Source organism: Betta splendens, chromosome 14 (genome assembly GCF_900634795.4).
Source record: "Betta splendens chromosome 14, fBetSpl5.4, whole genome shotgun sequence".
Lineage (NCBI taxonomy): Eukaryota > Metazoa > Chordata > Actinopteri > Anabantiformes > Osphronemidae > Betta > Betta splendens.
The window spans coordinates 11528030-11552069 of NC_040894.2; the positions used below are offsets into that span (position 1 = coordinate 11528030).

Below are 24040 nucleotides of genomic sequence, written 5' to 3' on the forward strand. Positions count from 1 at the left end.
CACACACACACACACACACATATATACTGTAAATATACTGTATACATATATAAACTGTTCAGTGATGGATAATGTAATACATCCACTGAATTGGTAAAGTCTGTATATATACAGTATGACACACCTACTAACCTACTGATTTGTACAGTGTAGTGAGACTGCGGCTTCATTGTTTGAGGCCAACACCATCTGTCACAGGGAGGTGGGCTGAATCAGACGTACTGTAGAGCTCTATCAGTGCTGTAGCAGCTCCCTTTGGTCACAAGGTAGTAAAGGTCAAGGCTTACATAGGACCATAACAACAGGTGATCCCTAAATGCTCTAGCTCAGACAAGAGGCGCAAGGGAGTGCATGAAAATTCATAAATGTGTTTTTATCATCAGAAGGAGACAAATGCAACGTGGGTTAATTCGTTGACTTTAACCACTTGATTGTTTAGCCCCCTACTGAAACACTGTCAGCACTTTATCTGGACTGCTTTACTCCCAGTGTAGTGACCTTCTTCTTCCAGCCAGAGTATAGCCACTCCCTGTTTTTCCATTGTAGGCTGAAAACTATCTCATCAAGTCACTCCCCACTGTGATATCCTCCTTCCTTTAGTAAAAAAAAGTGCAAACAAATGTTATTTTCATAACATCTTTCCTGCTGCTGTCTGGGAACCAGGACTTCTATGCAGGCTCTGCTCAACAACATTGTTTGCGAGTCAGACTCACTAGGAGTTGAAACATGCAGTGGTGTCCGCATCATCAGCATACAAGGGGGTACAAGGGGGAGTAATAACAGTGATTCACCTTTAAGTTATACAGTACTTACGTAAGTGATGCGCCTGGGTGGAGAAAGATATTTTATGTATTACTATTATCACTCTTATCTTTACTGCTCACTCCCTCAAAACCTTAACCAGACGTTAGTCTGAATATTGGCAAGAATGAATAATACACATAAATAATCCACTCTGAGTAGGAGAAAGAGACATTCTTTTGTATGGATATATCTTACGTACTGATCTTAAATAACAGCCCAAGACATAATGAATCAGTTGATGCTAAATAATGATTTATGTTGGACTATTTGGACGCTGCATCTCTTTTTTATTCCTGTAGAGGTCACTAACGCAACAGTGCCAAAAACATATTGTGTAGAAGAAGAAGAAGTAGGAGGCGGAGCTGGAAGTTTGAAAGTGGCGGGCAGCGGTAATATTCATCTCACGCGTATCGGTGTCCGCGGCCATCCGAGGACAAACGTATATTATTTTAGCCTCAAGAGTATCTATCTATTCTCGATGTTTTATTAGGTTAGTCAGATTAACCCTGTCTTTCATTAGCCACACAGCCACTGAGTTCAGTTTTGATATTTAAAGCTGGCACTGGAGGAAACGTGAAAAGGTACCGTTAACGCTAATGTGAGCGTCTGACTTTTAACGGCAGCTAGTTAGCTAACTTCCAAATTGTTAAAATTAAAATGACACCAGCTTGAACTTCACTGTCAACTGGTATGAGGTGCTATATCCATTCATACGTGTCCTTCTTTCTTAAATATGTTCGGTAATAATAATATTGGCATGCTGTTTTGCTTAGAGCCGTCATTGTAATATTAGATGAAGTTAGCAAAGCTAGCTATAATAGCTGGCTTTTGTTTACTGGAGACACTTCAATACAATAATTTAACAGGCCAGATGAAGTGAGTAATGCTAAATGCTCAAAATTACATTTGCACATATATTCCTGCAACTCTGTCTAAGACTTGAACGTTGTTGCAAAGAAAATATTACGGAAACGACGACAGTAATAGTCTTTCTGAAGTTTCCTGATTCATTTATAATGATTATAGTTAATTATAGTTTATAGTTAATCTAAACTACTAACCATTTTTTTGCAGCTCATCGTTAAATCTTCCTGCAGCATTCATGTAGTCGCTGTTCATATGATGCTTTATTATTCCTGTTAACAATAAAGAAAAATGTTGATAATTTCCTGTATCTTTCTATCCACTGTTGTAATCACTGATTACACAGTTTCCGTGATATCTTAACTTCCATGATATTCCAAGACTTCAACATCTGAGCTGCTCTTATTCCTGTTTCCCCACAGTCTTATTCAGCATCATGACCAATGACGATGCTAAGGTGATCCCTGTGCGGGTTGCACTGCGATGTCGTCCACTGGTCCCTAAAGAAATTAATGAAGGATGCCAGTGCTGTCTGACCTTTGTCCCGGGGGAGCCACAGGTCTGTTTTTGGCAGTGGTTAACACAAACTGTTTATTTGTTGACAGTTCATTATATAAATGTGAATTTATTGTGTCTAATGTTATATTGCACTGTATGGTATGTGTAAAACTGGCTCAAATGTTTGTTGTTCAGGTGATTGTTGGTACAGAGAAGGCCTTCACCTATGACTATGTTTTTGATCCTACTGCTGAACAAGAAGAAGTTTTCAATACTGCAGTGTCCCCTTTATTGTGCGGGCTTTTCAAAGGTGACGTTAAACTTTATTTCAAACTCTGTTTGAAATAGTTTAAGTAGTATAGAGCTGCACTAACTTGTGTATTTTTATAGGCTACCATGCCACCGTTCTTGCATATGGACAGACTGGATCAGGGAAGACCTTTTCTATGGGAGGAACATATACATCGGCGCAGGAGAGTGACCCTTCGGTTGGAGTTATTCCACGGGTTATCAGACGGATCTTTGAGGAAAGGGAGAAGAGGACAGACTGTGAATTTGTTCTAGCAATATCTTACCTGGAGGTTGGTGGGAATACGTGGTTCATGGCAAATGACAATTCATTGCACACTTTTAAGTTGTTTAGTTAAGATCTGTCTTTTGGATTACAGATTTACAATGAAGATATACTGGACTTGCTATGTACTTCTAAAGATAAACCTGCCATCAGCATTCGTGAAGACCCTAAAGAGGGTATTAAGGTAAGTAATCTGATGTACAAACAAAACTGTATCCAGTCTCCAATTTAATCTGAAGTTTTTAGTAGGAAATGTTCTATTTTCCAGATCGTGGGATTAACTGAGAAGCAGGTGTTCTCTGCTCATGAGATGGTGGGCTGTCTAGAACTTGGAAACTCTGCTCGGACTGTGGGCTCGACAGCGATGAATGCAGCCTCCTCACGCTCACATGCAATCTTTACTATCACGCTGGAGCAGCGCAGAGGCACAGACAAGTCAGTTTTGGGGGGTTATTTTCTACCATATAAATACAGATTTTATTATCATTGTATGCTGCTGGTGTTATAAATGTATTGTATTGCTTGTGGGTCCTTGCTTTTGTTCATGTATTATGTCTATATTTCACATTTTGAGAAATATCTATGCATCTATTTGTTGCAGAGCTGACTCTGTTGTTTCAAAGTTGCACCTAGTGGATCTAGCAGGTTCAGAGAGACAAAAGAAAACCAAAGCAGAGGGAGATCGTTTAAAGGAAGGTAAACACTTTTTTATTATTATTTGACTGTTATGTTTTCCATGTGACGCCTGTACAGTATAATTTTCATACTGTGTGTAGTGTCCTTGTTTTCTTGTTGTGTCCCTATATAATAGTACCCTTGTTTTGCTGCTTTTCATCTCCATCTTTAGGAATCAGCATCAACCGTGGCCTTTTGTCTCTGGGTAATGTGATCAGTGCCTTAGGGGATGAAAGCAAGAAAAACACCTTTGTTCCTTACAGAGACTCCAAACTCACTCGCCTGCTGCAAGGTTGGCCTTAAGCTAATTTAACAGTTACTTATTGGTCTCACAGTAAATAATTTTAAAAATACAGTGCTCACTTTCACAACCTTGAGTAGGTCAGCGATCTGAAAGAAGTCTGCTTTGTTTCTCAGAGCTTTCATGTAATGTTTTTTTGCTTTTTTGTGTTGTTATCAGATTCTTTGGGAGGAAACAGTCACACTTTGATGATTGCATGCATCAGTCCTGCAGACTCAAACATGGAAGAGACCATCAATACCTTGCGATATGCTGACAGAGCACGCAAAATTAAAAACAAGCCTATAGTTAATGTTGATCCCAGAGCTGCAGAGATGAGTCGTTTGAAGCAACAGGTACAGAAAGAGTTAACTTTACAGATACTGTATGTCTCACTACCTTTGGTTAAAGTAACAATTTTGGAAGTTAAAAGCAGTTTATATTTTTTTAAACGTGGAAACTATTGTTTATATCCACGAGGTGTATAATGCACAACCTCCTTTCTTAGTCAAAATAGTTTTTTTAAATGTATTAATTTGTTTGCGCTTAGGTTCAGGAACTGCAGGTCATGCTACTTCATGCCCGTGGAGGAGTAGCTCCAGTGCTCACAGGGTAAAACATACATTTTCTTAGTTACTAAGTGTCTGACCATTTGTAAAATTCCAACATATTGGGGAACATAATATCAGTAAATAAAGACATGGCAGTTATGTAATTCCCTTTGTTACAGGTCACAGTCGGCAGAGGATGTCACTAAGCTGTTGGAAAAGAACCGTGTGCTGCAAGCTGAGAACAATAAGCTAAGCAGGGAGCTCGGTGAGGCTGCTGGACAGACTGCCCTCATGTTTGAAAAGATTATTATGGTGAATCAGATTTTAACATTTTCCAGTTCTCCTTCTCACATTACGTTTTAGATCTGACGGGACAAATGCTGCTGGAGCAAATGTGTTACTCTTTATTGGAAATCAAAGAAAAGGGGCGGGGAACAAGATATTTGAAACCAGTATGTTTATCACATTGCATTTTACTATTGTGCTTTATTATAGGCAGAACAAGCAAATGAAAAACTACAGAGCAAACTGGAACAACTGCAGCACCATGCTGCGTAAGTTTTTAAAGTCAGGCAGGATCTAAGCACATTTGGGTACTTTTTCAGCAGTGACTGTTTTAATAAAAGAAAACATTGCAGCATGCTGTTTATTATCCTTTAGGTGCACTGTTGATCTTCAAAAATTGCTGGAAGCCCTGGAAGATCAGGAACTGAAGGAAAACATTGAGGTGATGAAGAACCTACAAGATGTCATCATAGAGCTCAAGGTACAAAATTTCCTCATAATAATGCAACAAAAGTCAGCTTTGAATAGACATTTACTTTGAGATTAAATTTGGTTAAATTTCTAACCCTAACTATTAAATAGTTAGGGTTAGATATAGTAACAACTAGATAACCATTTAATGCTGGACATGTCACATGCCTGCTTGATTAAAATGTTTATACTACTGTCTCTTTTACTGTTGGTCTTTCTAAGAATGAAAGTGCAGGCATTGCAGCCTCCATCGAAGCTATGACAGCAGGAGATAATATTTCTGGAAATGACAGAAGTGCAGAAAGCGAGTCTCCTTCGGTGTGTTCACATTTTTTATATCACAGCCTCTGTAGTATTGTATTTGTTTTGCACATGCTAATTGAGCAAAAAAATGAAATATTTCTCCATCTGTAACATGTTGAACAGGATACCACTGGCATTCTTGGTAAGGAATCCCCAGAGGCCTTTACAACCCATCATGCATTGCGGCAGGCACAGCTGTCCAAGGAACTGATTGAACTAAACAAAGTGCTAAGTTTAAAGGAGGCATATGTGAAGAAAATGTGCCAAAATGACAGCCACCTGGAACCAATGCAATCTGAACATCAGGCAAGTGAATTGTCTATTGACTACAACTGTTTTAGCCAAGTGTTTGTCTCTGGGGTCATTTTTTCAGTTTTACAATTTTAAAACACCATCTTTAAAAAGTGTTGCACGAGCTCATCCTGCCCAAAGCTATGCTGACTAATGCTCAACCAGCTGCAAATTCTGACCACAGATGTTGTGCAAAGTGACTAATTGGAGATAAAGTTTTAATGAAATGACAGCTTTGTTTCTTTCTCTTACCTATTTAAGAATATATCATTCAAATGCTAAGCAGAGTCTCTTTCATTTGAACCTTTTACTGTACCGCTACGATTATTTAGACTTGTGTTGTTACTCCTGTATATGTTACTAGTTTCCCATAAGTTAAAAATAGGTGAAGCATAGTTCTTTTTGTCCATTTTTTTATTGTTGTAGATGCAAAAGACATGGATTAAGATTATTTGCCTTTTGTCCTGCAGAAAAATTTACAAAGTCTGCAGGGTGCAGTGGATTCTCTGCAAAAGGAGAAAGAGGATCTTGTTTTGGCTCTACAGTCTGCAAAGAAAGACACTAACCAGGCTAAGTATGAAAACCTTGACTTTATTGGCTGTATGGCTGTATGATGTAGTATGTATTACTAATTAAAAAGTAAATCTGCTTGGACACAATTTTCAAAGCTAATTTAAAAAGTCCTCATTTGTTTGTTTTAGGCTTAGTGAGCAGCGCAGGAAGAGGCTGCAGGAGCTTGAGGGGCAGATTGTGGACATGAAGAAGAAGATGCTCGAACAGTCCAAACTGCTGAAACTTAAAGAGTCGTCTGTTCAAAAAGTTGGCAAGCTCATGCAGGAGATCCAGGTGATTTTCTTTACTTTTGTGGAATCTTCTGATGCAGATATATCACTAAACATGAAGGCATAAAGAATGTATTATGCCACAGACTGAAATAAAGCAAAAAAAGCTTATTTATTGTAGTTTATTATTTAAAGTAAATGCTTTCTAAAATGTGCTGAAGCAGCAAGAAGTGATAATATTTGATGCTACATTTAACACATGGAGACACCCGATGCTAAATCCAGTAACACTGCGTTCTCACAGGCTATGAAGACCCAGCGTACCCAGCTGATGAGGCAGATGAGGGAGGACTCTGAGAAATTTCGACACTGGAAAAGCAAGAAGGACAGGGAGGTCCTGCAGCTCAAGGAGAAGGTATGTCAAAGATAGGGATTGTCCAACACTATTTAATAATTTCACCCAATCAGAACATTATGTTTTTGTCCTTTATACACACTGAGATACATTGTTTGACTTTTATCCTATTTAAGAAAACACTAATCTGTTTTACAGGATCGTAAGCGCCAGTATGAATTGCTCAAACTTGAACGGGATTTCCAGAAACAAGCCAATGTCCTGCGTCGTAAAACTGAAGAGGTGAGTGAAGACCCTCAGATCAGTGTGCGTGTGTATGTAATACAATAAATAAACTAATACATGCAGTATGTCATTTATTTCCCTTGACACACAGGCTGCTGCTGCAAACAAGCGGTTGAAGGATGCCCTGCAGAAAAGAAGTGAGGTGGCAGAGAAACGTAAAGATTCTCAAAACCGAGGACTAGAGGGAGCTGCTGCTAGGGTTAAGGTACTAAAACCATGCTTCTGTCAGACTTGACATAAAAAGGCTCTTTGAAGTTGACTAGTTGTCAAATATTTGATATGTTTCTACATTTACAAGAGTATTTGTAGATGTCTTGTTAAAAATTATACTGCTGCTGTACATTAGTCTGTATATCTTTGGTCAGACGTGGCTGCTCAATGAAGTAGAGGTGATGGCGAGTACAGAAGAGGCTCGACGGCACCTCAATGACCTGCTGGAGGACAGAAAGGTTTTGGCTCAGGAAGTCAACCACCTGAAACAGCAGCTAGAGGCCGGGGAGAGGCCTGCTGCCAAAATCAGGGTGAGCTGAGAAAGTTATAAAAAAGCTAGTCTTCCAATTCACTAGCAGAGTAGAAATTGCAAAGGTCTTTAATTTTTCTGCTTGTCATGCAGCGTCGTACGCTCATAATTTCTGAGCTGGAGAGCCATGGGGCGCTGGAAGCACCTCTCGCCAAACAGGTTGAGAACCTGGAGACAGAAATTGGCCTCAGGTGAGTCAGAGGAAATTACTTTTCTTTTTGTTTTTAATATCTTTACATGCAACTGGATTTTAGACAATGGTTATACTCCAATAAATCCCAGGATGTGTATACATAATGTATGCTATAATCTGTAATGCTATAATGTAATAACAACATGCCAATTAAAGTAAAACCTGCTTAGCCAGATGTATCACCGTCAAATCAGGACAGTGAATAGCATTTCAAGACAGAGCGTTCTGTGTATTTTTACAGGAATGCCCAGATCGCCGACCTCCAGCAGAAACTTCTTGTTGCTGACAGCGAAGGTCGTTTGAAACAGAAAATAGACGGCATTACAAGCATAGTGGACGCCAAGTGTGCCATAAAAGTCCTGATGTCTGAGGTGACATAATGTCTTCATTTAGTATCAGTAAGTTGTTATGCCAACTTCTGTCATTTTTCTGAGATCCTTAAATTTTTTTCTTTTTATTTAGTTGGTGTCTGCTAAAACAGCTGGTGCCAAACTGGAGAGTGAAGTCAAACAGGAGAAGGGAAATTTACAAGAGTTAAGGAAGCTGCTGGCTGATGAGAGAAATGTGATGTCAACCATGGACATGGAGCATCAGCAGCAGCTGGTAGAACTAGAGCAAAGACATCAGGAGAAGGTGCGCCTAACTCTTCTGTGTGCTCATTTAATATGTTTTAAAGGTCGTGCATATTCATTTAACGTTCTTCTGTGGACAGGTGTTGTACTTCCTTAACCAGCTACAGAACAAACCTATATGTGAAGAGTCCTATCAAACAAAGCAGAAGGATGAGGAGAGTTTAAAAGAGAAGGAGCTTCTGCAGCGCCTCAAAATTCAGGTTTGTCTCCACAACTCCAGGAATCTCCTTGTATTGCAGCATTGGCAGAGTTAGTGTTTTTTCAATGTTCTCCAACATCATTTTAGGAGGAAGAGCTTGAAAAACTGACAGAATTAAGTGAGCAGAACCAAAAACTCACAGAGCAGGTTGAACAGTACAAAAAGGTAACTGCATAAATAAGTCTTACCTTATCTGTCTTCTTATTTGTTGTTGTTGTTGTTGTTGTTGTTGTTAAGATTAGCAGTTTTCAGTAAAACGGCACAAATGCATGAATATTAAAACGTGCTTCCTTCAGCTATGTGGTTGTCTACAACCAAGAAACATCCTGCTCTTTTCTGTGCAGAAACTCTCACTGCTGGAAAGTGGGAAGAAAGTCCTCTTACCTGCAACCAAGAATGAAATCAGCCCAGATGACTCGTTTGAGTACATTCCTCCGAAGGTTTATTGTTATATATGTTATCATTTATTAATACACTTTGGAATGAATAAAATCATAATCATTGTGTTGACTTTGTTGTTATTGTATGACAGCCTAAAGGGAAACGCTTCACTACAGCTAAAGCCCGACAGAACATGACCATAAATGTTGAGGAGCTAATTTCCTCCAGTGAGAGTGAGAATGAGGAGGACGAGTGGCATCCTGAGAAGGGACGCAGAATCTCCAAGAAAACCAAAGCAACAGGGGTAAGACTGGGGCCATCTCTTTAGAAAGGTTATTTATGTATTAAACCTGTGAGGGTGCTAATGTGTGCATGTCACGGTTGTTTGTTAGTGCGCGTGTAAAGGCCGCTGCAGCAACAAGCAGTGCCGATGTCGCAAAGGAAAGATGACATGCGGGGAGAACTGCCAGTGTGATCATGACAAGTGTCGAAATCTGGATAACCAGGTGCCTGCTGAGGTCAGTTACCTGATCTTGTTGGTATGAAAATGTTTATGGCTTTTACAACCTTCTACTTGATGCTTATGTGATAACTTCTAGCACCATCTCCCCTAAAGCATCAAGTTCCTGAAGGACTAAACTGCTGCAGTCTGATTATATTTGGATCTTTCACATCTGACAGCTGTGCTACACAATATGCTGTGACAATCTGCTGTTTTTTTAACCATGGCTTGAATCTGTTTTACTTATCAATACAAATCTATGTTCACTCACTTCAGGAGCTTAGTAAGACAGAAAACGCTTTCAGAGACTCTGTGCACCTTCAGGATCCCACATGCGTCAGTCCTGACAACACCACATTCTTCAAACCTCCATCTTGTACTCCCACTAAGAAGGTAAGCTGGATACCTCTGAGGACTTAGAAGTACTAAGAATACTCATCTATACTATCTATTGTGTGTCCTTTGTTTCCATTTGTCATGGGTTTATTTTCTTAATATTGCAACATTTAGTCTACAGTATGTACCTGTTTATGTACCACTCCAGGTGTTAGAAGAAATTGGAGACAGGGGACACGTTTCTGCAGACCTAAAGCTGGTCAGGAAACCCACCTTGCCAGAGGAGGATGAGGAAGAGCAGAAGGATGAGGAAGAGGAGAACACAACATCTGTCAGCTTCCTCAAGAAGAAGAAGCGAATCCTAACGAGTTTTCAGAACAGTTTTTTCTCTGGATGCACTCCAATCAGAGAGGAACCCTAATCAGGGCAGCAGTGGGGGGGCTTTTTACACTGTGTTGTATGTCAGGTAAATGTTCTGTCAACATGTGCTTTGTCTGTTTTGATGTCTTTATGTGACTAAACTGTTGTGTACTCTAACTTGAAAGTAGCTGCTTATTAGGAAGTACTTTGATTTCTGTAGACAATAACAAGGACAGAGGAAGCCTGTACATAATTTACTTAGATGTTCCATTTTATTCTCGAGAGCAAGTCATATAAAATGAACGGTCCAACAAGCAAAAACCTAAATGCTAACTCACCTTCTCTTCAGCACATAATTATAAACTTTAAAGCAACTCAGACTTTTTTCGTGATTTTAATATTGGCTCAATAAAGACTTGCAGTCAAATAGTGCTTTTTAAAAACAGTTTGTTTCTGTCTGACCGTGCAACAGTGTTTAATCTCGTAACATTATTTTGTGCTGAAAATAATTTATTTTACTTTCCTGTTCTGATAAATCTTGATTAGGAAGTCTTTGATGTTAATTTGTCTACACAGTGCAGCCTACATAAGCATCAAGTGCTGAATGTACATATCTTAAAATGAGTCCATTTCCAATAAACTAATAAATCATCTATATTTCTTTTCAGAAGAGGTTGTTCCGTGGGATAGTTATTTAAAAGGATTTCTATGTCTAAGTTTCCATAGATGGACTGACATGAGGTCCACATATTCCACCAGCCTGGCATCCTGGTTCCACACAACTAGTCCTCCATGTAAAAGCAAATTCATCTCATGATTCTAATCTACTGGACCAAAACCACACAGACTCAAATCCCTGCACCTTGTGCATAAGCACAAACTGCTTATTTTTGCAGCCTTCATAAAAACATGACAGATGCCTACCTAACACCATTAGTGAAGCTTGGTGGCGGAAGCTTGATAATCTGGGAATTGTGGAGCTGTGGGAGATGTGCGTGGTTTGTGAGGCTTTCTCAATAAGCATGAAATCCGCTCCATAACGAGCCATCTGGACAGTGACTGATTAGGGACAACTTCAGCAAGACAATGACCCTCAAGCTTTCCTCATGCTTGTGTAAAAATGAGTTGGAGACAATAACAGAGTTGTGAGTCAGGCAATGAACCACCACTACGACCAAGTCCACTATTGGACTAGTTATTAACTAATTATTATTATTATTATATATATTATTAGTTATTAACTAATTCCAACTTTCTGGTAAATTGTCCAATAACTGATTTTATATATATATATATATATATATATATATATATATATATATATATATATATATATATATATATATATATATATATATATATATATATATATATATATATATAATTTATATATATCTATATATATATCTATATATATATATATATATATATATATATTTATATATATTTATAAATATAAATATATAAATATATATTTATATTTAATTGTCTCTCAATATTTGGAGATCATAAGAAAATGAAAGGGCACAGTGATTGACACAGTGATTGATAATAACTACAATAATTCAGCAATGGGACATCTCGCAAGCTGCTTCACATTTCTGTATCTGATTTGAGAACAAACCCCGTCCACCTGGTTTTCTCAGTTACACTTCAGCAGCAACAAAAGCTGTTCCAACAGTGGCCTCCAAACATTAATCAAGCCAGTATCGTATGTAGATTTTTTAGATTCACACCATACAAAAACCTTAGAATGTAGATACTTGGGAATAAACCAGTAATGAAAACAGGAACAACTAGCTTAAGATGGAAGATGAACAAAAAAGATTAGAAAATGAATATGAATATAACAGCATCATCGTTTCTTATTTCAGAAATCAGAATTAGCGACAAACAAAGAAAAATATTTTGGAACTATTTTATTAATGCCTGTGTCTTTTTTTTAACAGTTACAGTAAGCTTCAGCTTTTGACATTACACTGGGGCCCAGAGCTGCTGTTGTTCTTGCAATGCTCTGTCGTTACCAAGGGGGGGCGCTAAAAGCCAGAATCCGTCATTGTGTTTATTAGTGGGTGTGGTGCTGGTTTCTAAGTGTGTATAGGTTTGCAGATCATCATTGACACTTTATAAAACCAACTCTCAGCAGGCCACTCTCCTCGTTCATCGACTCGCACCAATCTGTTTATAAGGCTGAAATATTTACACACTTTCTGATGGTTTTATGTAGAAGCAGAGGCAGATTGTGCAGCTAATTCTATAGTCGTGACTATAGGCTCTGGTTGTGAATGAATGGAACAATGTTAGTGGAGAGCAGAAGCAAGAATAAATATTTTTTTCAATTATTTTTTTTAATTACATATTGTAATTTATAAAATTATATAAAACATCTAGTTAATGCATTATCCTTTTATATATAACAGTCCATATAGGAACTCAGTTCCTGTACTATCAAAAAAGTCCATCTATGAATAAATGATCAATATTTTTTTAATTTATCACATACAAGACTGTATATGTAATACATAGTTACATAGCAAATGACTCTAGAGACTTTATTATCTATCTCCACATTAATTATTGATGAGTTTAACACTACTTCACCAGAAATACGTGGGTGTTAGTTTGTCTTTAGAGTCTGATTCACATCTCGCTGGTTTCTGATTGGTGTGTGGGTGCGTGTGGCATCAGCGTTTCCAGGTGAGCCCCACCCACTGTAAATAACAAACTGAAATACACAAATCCCTGCAAGACATTGTCAAAATTATGCTGAAACAGTGTCTAAATGTATGTTTATCCTGTTACTGGGTTGTTGAGAATGTGTCATTTCCAGGCATTTAACCACAGTTCACTCAGTGAATAAATGTATACAATATATAACTAGCTGATGATTTCAAAGGCTGCAATTAAAAATACAAGGACACTTTAGATTCAGACGTGGTGTGTAATCTGAATTAGCATCACAAAACACAACAACTAGTCAGTTAAAAGCACATAGTGTGAGAGTCAGTTTCAGAATGAGCTCTTCCTGCGACACGATCGACCTCAGCCAAGATTTAATGGCTGCATGGGACCTTGCGCTTCCGATAATTTCATCCTCAGCAGATTGATGTTATCTGATCTAAATTGCAGCTGAAATGATGGTGACCTAAGGCACTGTCAGCTCAAAGGAACGAGAAACAACTTTATCTGTGTGGCAGATTAATACCCAGTCTCTCCTACAGACACTGGACTCTGCACTTGGGCCTATCAGTCTCCTGAACTTGAGATAAGATAGTATATGAATAAAAGAGGCAGCAAAACACATGAAATGCTATTAATCTAACGGTTAAAGATCTTATACACAGTCTGCTTCAAACCGTGGTGAAAGAGTCTGCAATTTCACAGCGATTGAAGGGACGCGATAATAATAAAGCAGTCCTGGTGATGTGCATTTTGGTGTCATCAACACAAGGAGGGGAGATAATCATTTATTGCAGTAGAGACACGTGAGCAGCAGAGATGCAGGGTGTGTAGGAGTGACGGCTGAAAACGGGAGGTGGGTTAAAGCCGTGCACAACTTGCTAAGATGTTATTGCTCAAGGGTTTACTACCAGTAGTTAGTGTCATGTGCCATTGTTTTACTGTTGACTCTAAGTTAAAGAATGACACGTCTGGTGGAGTTTATGAGTCGGGATGGTTTACTGCTCGCCGGGTTCCCAGTGCCATCGCTGTTTGTCACGTTATTAATAATCTTACACATCGATGTGCACTCTGCACCCTGCTCTTGTTCCTGCTCCCTTTTCTAATATTCTCTCATTTTAATGTCAGACTGTTCCGGCCATGCAGAATGCTTGAGAATCAAACACAAATGTGTGCGGACATCAAGTGCTCCAAATGCACATGAAAATGTCTGGTCGGCATTTGTAGGCTGAGCCCTGGTCATGAAGCATCTCTCCACGTGTTGGGGGGACAGTATGAGGCCATGAAGCTGCAAACGAGAGAAAGCCGTGAACAGTGTGCTTGAGCGCATTCAGATTTCAAAATAAATCATAAGCAAGTTATGAAAATCTGGATGAGGTTCAGCTTTTAATTAAGTTAAGCAGCAAACCTCATGATGCTGAATTATGCCGTGTGTTATATATAATCCATACTTTATGCAGGGCCCTACCCTCTGTGTCAGTCAGCGCGGAATCAGGATGTTGGACAGAGGGGCAGGGCGCCGGGCCTGTTAAATATTGACTGCGTGTCTAATAATTAACCTTCCACCAACTCCTGAACTCTTAAACTGGCTCCCCAGCCCCGCTGCCAGTGGCTCGCTGTCATTGCTGACATTTACATCAGAAACCCATCTCCTCCCGGTCGCCGTCGGTGTCGCCGCGTTTGTCGCCGTGGGCCGGGGTCTCACTTGGTGCGCGGTCTGGGCTTTTCCTGCGCGGTCACGCTTCGTTGCTGATCCGGCCTGTTCCGCCCGTGTCATGACAACCTGCTGGGTTTCAAACCTTTGGCCTGGTCCTGGATAAAAGACTGGGTCACGCATCTGGAGGTGAGTACAGCTCCGGCCCTAAACCCACGATTGCAGGCTTAAAATGGTTTGCATTGCTACCAATTGTTTAAAAAACAGGTTGTAATAGGTGGGTTTATTACAAATTGTGAAATAATATTAAAAGAAATTCTAATCTCGTTTTCAAACCATCGAATAGGACAAAAACATTGTAGTAATTTTATAATGGTGTTATTGTTTCTGTCTGAGGAGAGGCAGGAAATAAAGGATGCGGTCTGATTGGTGTATTCAACAGTAGGAACCAACCAGGAACAAGCAAACAATCTAACTGCTAATCATTTATTACTCATTACTGTGTGAGGGCATCGAGACAGAAAAGTAGAGAAAGTAGAGTGTAGTAAATTACAAAAAACGCGATTATGCTCTCACCAATAGAGCGTCGAGGGACTGTGGAGGCCATCTTTTAGTAATTATGAGGACAAATGTCAGCGTAAGCAGGAAATGCTGGGCCTTGAGGTCCACAGGTCAGACACACCCATATATCCACAGATTGAAAGGCGCCCTCATGTTGACAGCCACCATAAAATGGGTGTTATCTGCCCAGGCCTTGGCCCTTTGGCCGCGCTGCTGGAGGAGCGTGAGCGATGATGCCGTCTCGTCTCGCAATAAAAACTGGGAGGAGGATTTTGCCGGGTCAAAGTCACTTGCAAATGAAGCGGCTTCGTGCACTAAAGCACCTACCTGACTTCACCCCCGTGCTTTGCTTTTGCTCATTCTCTCCCCCTCTCTCTCTTGTCTTATAGCTCTAAGTGGAACCCGTCGCCACTTCATTCATCGGATTCGAGGAACAGATACGGGTTCTGGAGTCGGGATGAGTTTTCCGGTGCTCGCTGGTTGTAACAGCAACTCCATGTGGAATTGGTGCTTGTTCCAGTGGAGGTGCTGTTACCTGCAGGGAGCCACCACGCACACGCGAGCGCATGGAGGACGTGCACTGTGCGCCGGCTTTCACTCACTCGCTGAGTAATCACAGAGTGTAGGTTGTGTTTTATGCAGAAGCTGGAGAGCGACTGGGCACAAGGTGATGACCTATGAATTGACAGCCAGTGACCTGGAACATCTGCCTGTCAGTTCTGTAGGCCACTGCTGCGTTTGTCCCTCTGCACACGTACACGGACGCGCAGGAACCTGCTGGTTCCGTGGATTCAGTGCAGCTGTGATGTTTTTACCTTTCTGAATAAAGTCTGAATATTTCGATCGTGCATCAGTCTGTCATTTGTGCACTTCCTGATATAATGCCCAAAGAAATGTGATGCAACGTGCAATACAATCATACAATCATATATTTTGCTGAAGGGCTCACAAACCAATGCGTTGAAGAGATTTGATATAGATAAAGAGAGATTTGCTTTTATACTGTGTGTTAGTTTATTTACTATATTTTAAGGAAATTTAAATATGAATCAGGAAAGAACCGACATACCCTGGAATACTGTAATGGAGGCTTCCTATGCATGAGCTGAAGATACTGCTTTTTCTGTGCTGAGCCCAAATAACTTGTGTGTGTTTTAAGTAATGCACTTTCCCAATCAAATATTTGTAGTGGAATAAACCAGTTGGTTCCCAGTCTTGTAGGTAAAACCCTCCTGACTCCATCCTGCAGACTGTAGAGGTCAACACCTATTTACCATGTTTCAATTTTCATTACACACAGAGGCGGTCACTAACGTAGTACATGTACTACACTTAACTGCAAATAGAGTGATCTTGTCCATTACAGAAATATTCCTATGTATATTTTTATGTACCACAGTTCAGAAGCAACAACATTCAAATGCAGATGACATCATCGTGGGATTAATAAAGTGTGATCTAATGACACAATGTTCCCAAGAGAATCAATAAAAATATTTTTAAAATAATATTTTATAATATACAGTATTTAACTTCCGTTTTACCATGTGTTACGTGTATTATTGCATTAGCCCTTAACAGTATGTATAGAGGTTTACAGTTATTCCATGTGAAGTGGCTTGACATTGAACGTGACACAGAAGCCCGCAGACCGTGCAAATAGCGCCGCCTGGTGGCGCAGCGGCGCTCGAGCACTTCCCGTGACGCACGCGAACGCGGTAAAACGGTATTCCGGCTCGTGGGGGCAGCGGAGCAGCATGGCATCCGACAGCAACAACATGGCTAACGTTAACGGCCGAGAGGGCGCCTCTCTGAACGGGGAGCCGGTCGTGAAGCGGCCGCGGGAGAGCGTCTCGCGGGAGGCGACGCTGCGCCTCCCGAAGGAGCCGCAGAACAAAGTGACCGTGGTGCTCGGAGCGCAGTGGGGGGACGAGGGCAAGGGGAAAGTTGTGGACTTGCTCGCGATGGACGCGGACATTGTGTGCAGGTGTCAGGTACGTAACCGCGCCGGAGAATGGATTCACCAGTTGTTACCGTAAAAAAAAAAAACAGGCGACAGTGCTGTTGTTATAATGTCCACTTATTGTACAGCGGCAGTTGGTTTAAAGTCATTAGCTACCGTAATTATTCATGAGTGGCGATGACGTCATCAACATTGTCTGACCTCCCGGAAGTGGAAGTGCTAAGTTTATGCTAGCTGGGGGAGCTAATCTGTTTCTGGCGGGGTTTTATCTGCTGCAAACTGTTTGCTGATTCCCGCAAAGTGACCTCCACACGCTGATTACCGCTTCCTGTTAGCGTAACAGCAGCACGAAGCACCCGCTGACATCCAGCTGTTTTTCCTACATGCAGCCAGCCCTCTGATGTTTAGCCAAAACATTTGATCTTGAAGCCAAATGGAAAAAGTCTGACCCCGTCCCACCGAGTCTGACGTGTCTCGTATAAGAGCAGAGACCCGGGTTATTCTGCCGCCCACGTGCTTCATCTCTTTAGGGAACACGTCTGATGTTTTGCAGGGAGGGAACAATGCAGGTCACACAGTGGTCGTGGACTCGGTGGAGTACGACTTCCACCTCCTGCCCAGTGGAGTCCTCAACCAGAAGGCCACCTCCTTCATCGGTATGATGCTCGCTGTTCGTGTCTGGTCGCATAAAATAATAAAATGTTAAGGTAGGGCAGACATCCTAACTGCTGATTTTCACGATAAGAAAGTGAACCTACAGATTAAAGTAAACATCCAGCATCTCCAGTCTAATCTAATTCAACCAGCCCCCTTGCAGCAAATCCACCCCCTCCTTCCTGGAATGCATAGTTTGTACTGTAGCTGTTGAAACAGGGGCTGATTCATCTTCACATTGTTTAGCTGCAGATAGTTTGACCCACCCTGATATGTGAAAATATTACAAATTGCTTTCACTTGACCTGCACAGCACATACTGTGCGTTGTGTTTTTTATACTTTTTGATGGGGCAACTCCAAAAGACAGATTAATTGTAGCTTTACTTGACTCCTGAAAGTCATGGTCCTGGTGCATCACTGATCATCAATTCATTTTGCTGTTCACAATGGCAAGTTCTCAGATCAAGAGGCAGCACAGGAGCCCCAGGCCATAAAGTTCCCAAGACCATATTTTATAGTTCAGATTATATTTTCATATTGATTAAGGGTTGCATTTATAAATAGTGTTATGTTCTGCAGGAAATTACAAACCACACAGGTAATTACTTTATTAAGCATTGCCTCTCTTTTATTGGCTGCAGTATCATAAAAACAGGAAATGAGAAAAGAGGAGACTGTTATGAAGTGCTTGTTAAACACCTGCAGCCACAGCATTAAATGCTACTGGATTATCGTTGTGGTAGTGAATGGGGCTCAGCTTGTGAAAAATGTAAGGCTTGCTGTGATTGACAGATGCATGCTACTTTATGGATTTATGAAGACTGTTGACAGTTTTGAAAATTTAATTTTACATTACAGGTAACGGCGTGGTGATACACCTACCAGGTCTGTTTGAGGAGGCAGAGAAGAACCTGCAAAAAGGCAAAGGTACGTTTTTCTATCTAGAGGAGATAATCCGTCATTGTTGGATTATCTGAACAGGAACCTCTGAGCTTTGTGGTGCAAAAAGCCTGTAAACCAACAGCTAATTTGATAAATAAGAACATTTAACTGTGGCATAAGTAAGTGGTGATGGGGCTTTATGTATTTCATACAGGACTACAAGGATGGGAAGACAGATTAAAGATTTCTGACCGTGCCCACATTGGTAAGTAAGCAGGTCCTACTAGTTATTTCAATTAGAAATGTCACATTATTTACGTACTTTATTTATTGTACACAACTAGTGTTCAACTTCCATCAAGCTGTTGATGGAATCCAGGAGCAGCAACGGCAGCAACAAGAAGGGAAAAAGTAACAAATCTCCTAATTAGATCTATCTTTATGAATCATTATTTAGACACTGCGTTGTGATCTAATAGTATGTGTAGAAGTAGCATCAGGACCTTTTGAAGAAGGTTATTATATGAAGTGAATGTTAATTTATGGCGTTGATTATTTTATTTTTCCAGTTTGGGAACCACTAAAAAGGGTATCGGACCTGCGTATTCTTCCAAGGCTGCTCGAAACGGTCTGCGAGTTTGTGACCTGGTGTCAGATTTCAAGGTTTTTGAAGAGAAGTGAGTTTTTTTTTTTTTCTAAATGTTTTGTTTTCTAAAATCTCCTTAATGTGGTATTTTTGTTTTGTTTTCTACATCGCCACAATATATCACCATGAACAGTTTTTTGTCACATTGACCATTGTGTTTTTATTTACTTCTGTGTCCAGCAGGTGGCAACATGTGTCACACGTCACGCCTGCTGCCACAGAACCAGTATAATAGTTGAAGTGGCCCATATATAACATTATGAGCATGATTCTGATTTTCTTTGCAGATTCCGAATGCTGGCAGAGCATTTCCTGACCATGTATCCAAACCTTAACGTTAACATTGACGGTGAAATAGAGCAGCTGAAGGTGAGGCAAGGTCTTCAAGTAGCCCAGACTGATGAAGATCACACATTTCTCAAGGATGTTCTTGGCTCATTCTCATGCTGACCTTTTCAACTGTTGCTTTTTATAACTGATATAAATGTTCTACACTGGTTTTCCCAGGGATATGCTGAGAGACTGCGTCCTCTGGTGACTGACGGTGTGTACTTCATGCACAAAGCTCTTACTGGACCTAGTAAGAAAATCCTTGTGGAAGGAGCCAATGCAGCTCTTCTAGACATTGACTTTGGTGAGCAACAAGAAGACTGATAACTGATAATATATAAAGACAAATGGGTGATTATTTTTGTTGTAACCTCTGGTTATTGATATTTCTCTGTCTAGGGACATATCCTTTTGTGACGTCTTCTAACTGCACTGTGGGAGGAGTGTGCACTGGCCTCGGTGTCCCCCCACCAAATGTTGGCCGAGTATATGGTGTGGTCAAAGCATACACCACCAGGGTTGGGGTGGGCGCCTTCCCAACAGAGCAGGATAACGTGAGTAAAAAGACATCTTTGTTAATGATAAAAACATTGTATTTATTTTATGTAAAGTGTGTTTTGTCTTCAGCCCAGAGCGCCCACCTCATGTTTGTTGTATTTCAGGACACTGGTGCGCTGTTGCAGTCCAGAGGGCGAGAATTTGGAGTGACGACGGGCAGAAAAAGGCGCTGTGGTTGGCTGGACTTGATTCTGGTCCGATACGCCCACATGGTCAATGGCTTCTCTGCGTAAGGACCCACCACACTACTTGAGATTATAATCCTGAGTGTTTGCAGTTGCAGTGCGGAGCTGAACCCATCGTGTGCTCTGACGGTCCATTGTCAGGTTGAACAATACGCTTTTTTTTTCTTGTAGAATTGCCCTGACAAAGTTGGACATTCTGGACACGCTGCCCGAGATTAAAGTGGGTGTTGGCTACAAGGTTGACGGTCAGCTCCTGCCAAGTTTTCCTGGTGGGTCACTTTAAATTATGTTAGCTGTTTCACTTCATTCATTTCAACACACACAGTTTTCAGAAATAAACCGGATGAACTTACAAAGTGTTTCTTTTTTTGGAAATGGCTTTTTACAGGTGAATCAACAGCTTAAATGCTCCTTAATGTCTGTTTTTTAATAGCTCAGCATTTACATGCAGGAAATGCAACATCTTTGAAAATGTGTTGAGCAGCACATCCAAAGGCTTGTTATCTTTCTTATCTCTCTGCTCGTGGTGCCAAATGGAGCAAATGGAATTAAACTAATGAATCGGAAGATGATAAAACGTCTTTTCTCTTTCTGCTTCATGTGACACTGATGCTGCACTTTCAATATAGTGGATATTGAATCTAGTTTCTGTTTCGATTTTTTTTCCTTTTAATTTCTCATACATTCAGGAGCTTCACAGCACATTGCATGTCAAAACGCCCTCATTACTTCAGCCTTTTGATGAATGAATAACGAAACAAAAATCTCGCCTTCCTCCGCTGCAGCAAACATGGATGTTTTGACGCGAGTCTCCGTGGAGTACGAGACCTTGCCCGGGTGGCAGTGCAGCACCGAGGCCGCTCGCAGCTTCGAGGACCTCCCATCACAGGCACAGAATTACATTCGCTTCATTGAGGACTTCCTGCAAGTGCCAGGTTCGTAAAGAGACATTTTATTGGTGAAACACTGGCCAAACTGTTGGCTTTGCCAGTCATTTTATGGCTGTTTGTTGTTTTTCCCTCTGATTTCAGTGAAGTGGGTTGGAGTCGGCAAGTCCAGAGAAAGCATGATCAAGCTGTTTTGAGGTGACATCAGGCTCAGAACAGAGCAACCAGAGGAGTGTAAAATGCAGACTTTATCCTAAAGGAAAGACTTCACCAGCAAAGTTACTTGTGGAACCTTTAGTTGCTGCTTGTGCGTCACATTCACAATCATTGTTCAGATATAATTTATGCATTCCACAATGTTTCTGTTTTTTATTAGGGTGTTTATGTTTTTTAAATCTGCTATAAACTGATTGATCTTTGTTTAGGAACACAGCTAATGTTTTAACATTTCAATACAATTACTCATCATGATTTTTTTTTTTTTTTTTTTACATCAATTTGAATAAGTAGATTAATGGATACACACGCTTCATAGAGTGTCCTCACAAAGCAAGGTGATTTTCAGGCTTTTCTTCTAAGGAGATGAATCCATTGGTGTGATTGCGTAACTTTTCTAGTGAACAATTTTAAAATGCTTTAAAAATCCATAAATACATGTCTGTTTGTCATAGTACTTTCATAAATCATTCTCCACACAAACCTAAAGAACCTGATCTTAAAAAGTTTGTTTTTGTTGTAGCCGAGGAAAAACAGGTAGAAATTCTGCATCTGTGTATTTGTCTAAGTCCAAGAAAAGGTTGGCGCTCACGCACTGGACTTGGTCTTGGTACATTTTATGGTATTTTGTTCATTCTGGCAGTGTAAAAGACTTCAGCTTGCTATTAATAAAAGGAAAGTGTAACATTTAGTGGTTTGGTTAATGTTGTCATTTCTTTCTAATTCGCAGAATGGAACATGTATATGTGGAAATGTGTGTTTAAGGAGGTTGTTTAATTTTGCAAAGCTGTGTTTATCATCTCCAGTCACCTGCCTTCACTTGCATAGACATTTCATCTTTCATCATGCTTTGGTTTTGAAGTGAAGGTTTGCAACAGGAACGCATCTCATCAGCACCTTCACACCCTTTAGAACGTTATGTAATACTTTTTACTCGCTCTCTTTACATCTTAGTCACGTTAACTTCCTCTCACAGTTTAAAAGCTTTCCAGGTCTTGGAGGGATCGGTTTCAAGTGGGGAGTGGATTCCTTGACCGATCGATCAGAGGTGTAACCGTGTACTGGGGCTTCTCACATATTTAGTCTTTCTAATGTGCTAAAGGCCTCACACCCGACAGGTGTTCTCAGCCTTTCTGGAACAGTGGATGACTCCTCAGGAAACTGTATGATGTCATCAAAAACAGATGACTAGCAAAACTAACGACTGAATAGCTGTTGATTGTTTATATTAATATGACATTAATATATTAAGCAATTGAAGAGGTGGCATCGTTCATGGTTAGCAAAGTCTAGGTCTAGGTTGGTTATTGGCCCCGACTTCTGAAATCAACTCATTTTTCTTTTATGTTTTTGTGTTGGATCAAATGAGAAAAAAAGGCCTTTTTGTGCTACACATTGGTTGAAAGTGCATCTTCCCCTAAATGAGCAAAGTTGCAGACGTTTGCTAACCCCTCAATTACCAGTCCAAGAATTCCCTGCATCATCAAAAATAGCAGAAAGAGAGCTTACAGCAGATGTAGAGAAGGAGGCCTAATTGAAAATAAAGTGCTCATAATAGCAGTGTGGTCCCCTCCTCCCCCCGTCTGTCCCATCCCTCCCTCTTTTATTTACTACCACCTTCCTTTAATTGTGAGCACATTATTATCAGGTCAATCGGAGTCATTCAGTTCAGTGTAGCATCTCCTCGCTGGTGTTTCTGTCATATGTGATCGGATCAACTCTCCAACTCGTTTGTATGGACTTCAGCTGAGACGTCGTCACTTAAAAACCCACTTGGATTTTATACTGTTCGCCAGCAAGAAGTAAGGAGGTCAAGGTTTTTTACTTCTTTGCATGGATCATTGCGGTTTTAATAAGAAAGCGGTTTTGATTTTCCCGCAGTATTTTCTTTTATGCTTTCTGGTTGGTTACTAATAATTAATGATTATTTTCTGTCCTCGCATTAAATAATCATTCCTTTATCAGTTTTTGTGAATCCTGGTATGCTGCGTTGTGCCGTGGTTTATAGCCAGAGTAATAAGACACCTGTTTGACTGCACTTGGATTGTGCTCAGCTTTTATAAGAACAGAGAGACAGCAGCTCTCACACAGATTGAATTGAAGGAGCTAAGTGTATTTAACAGTTTATTTGCTGAGTGCATAAAATAAATCAAATTCTGCTTCTCGGCAAGTACAGATCAAGTATTTGCAGGAAAAGATGGAGAACGAGGTCTCGACTTCTAACTTCCCATCTCATGTTTTAAATAAATTACAACTCGATGCGCTGGTTTAATGTAATGCCTTGTTTTCTGCTCGTCATTTGCTTTAACTCATCGTCTATATCCAGATTTGCTTAGTTTCCTCGTTACTGATCTGCTTTATGCGCCTGACGTTTTAAAAAGCATCAGCACCAAACTCCGTTCATTCGTATTGTCTGAATTCACCATCATGGTCATGTACCATCACACGCATCCTGCTTCTCTCAGCTGCCCTAAAATGTGCCCGTTGGGTCAATGACATTTACAATTGCAGGTTTACTGCTCCAAGTTCTGCCAGTGAGTCCAATAAATGGCATGGCTGCCTCCACGGAGGCTACGCTGCGCCAGGGCCATATATCAGAGCAAAATGCACTGACTTATTGTTTGAAAAGGAACTTGGACGAGTGGGTGGAGGCGGTACAAGTAACCGAACAAGGTCACCATA

At 40.4% G+C, this 24040-nt stretch overlaps 2 protein-coding genes across 3 annotated transcripts; both read left to right on the forward strand.

Moving 5' to 3' along the window:
- Nucleotides 1–1015: 1015 nt before the first annotated feature.
- kif4 (kinesin family member 4) lies at nucleotides 1016–10798 on the forward strand. Of its 2 annotated transcripts, none has more exons than XM_029174466.3 (31): nucleotides 1016–1193; nucleotides 2091–2227; nucleotides 2362–2476; nucleotides 2557–2747; nucleotides 2835–2924; nucleotides 3009–3175; nucleotides 3342–3436; nucleotides 3588–3707; nucleotides 3876–4051; nucleotides 4246–4307; nucleotides 4426–4558; nucleotides 4742–4800; nucleotides 4907–5012; nucleotides 5225–5320; nucleotides 5429–5611; nucleotides 6067–6170; nucleotides 6298–6442; nucleotides 6683–6793; nucleotides 6932–7015; nucleotides 7110–7223; nucleotides 7384–7539; nucleotides 7632–7729; nucleotides 7973–8102; nucleotides 8194–8364; nucleotides 8444–8563; nucleotides 8650–8727; nucleotides 8907–9002; nucleotides 9095–9247; nucleotides 9336–9461; nucleotides 9722–9838; nucleotides 9990–10798. In XM_029174466.3, exons 1-31 carry the CDS (start codon nucleotides 1031–1033, stop codon nucleotides 10200–10202), a joined length of 3909 nt encoding a protein of 1302 aa, XP_029030299.2. In that variant the 5' UTR covers nucleotides 1016–1030; the 3' UTR covers nucleotides 10203–10798. The 2 variants fall into 2 exon arrangements, with proteins under 2 accessions (XP_029030299.2, XP_029030298.1); XM_029174465.3 differs by having other exon boundaries at nucleotides 1164–1385.
- Nucleotides 10799–16735: 5937 nt separating this feature from the next.
- Nucleotides 16736–22049, forward strand: adssl (adenylosuccinate synthase, like). The gene is made up of 13 exons (XM_029174372.3): nucleotides 16736–17029; nucleotides 17552–17654; nucleotides 18513–18581; nucleotides 18751–18801; nucleotides 18881–18947; nucleotides 19106–19213; nucleotides 19470–19551; nucleotides 19690–19816; nucleotides 19912–20066; nucleotides 20175–20299; nucleotides 20427–20524; nucleotides 21041–21190; nucleotides 21287–22049. Exons 1-13 carry the CDS (start codon nucleotides 16793–16795, stop codon nucleotides 21337–21339), a joined length of 1425 nt encoding a protein of 474 aa, XP_029030205.1. The 5' UTR covers nucleotides 16736–16792; the 3' UTR covers nucleotides 21340–22049.
- The last annotated feature ends 1991 nt before the right edge of the window (nucleotides 22050–24040 follow it).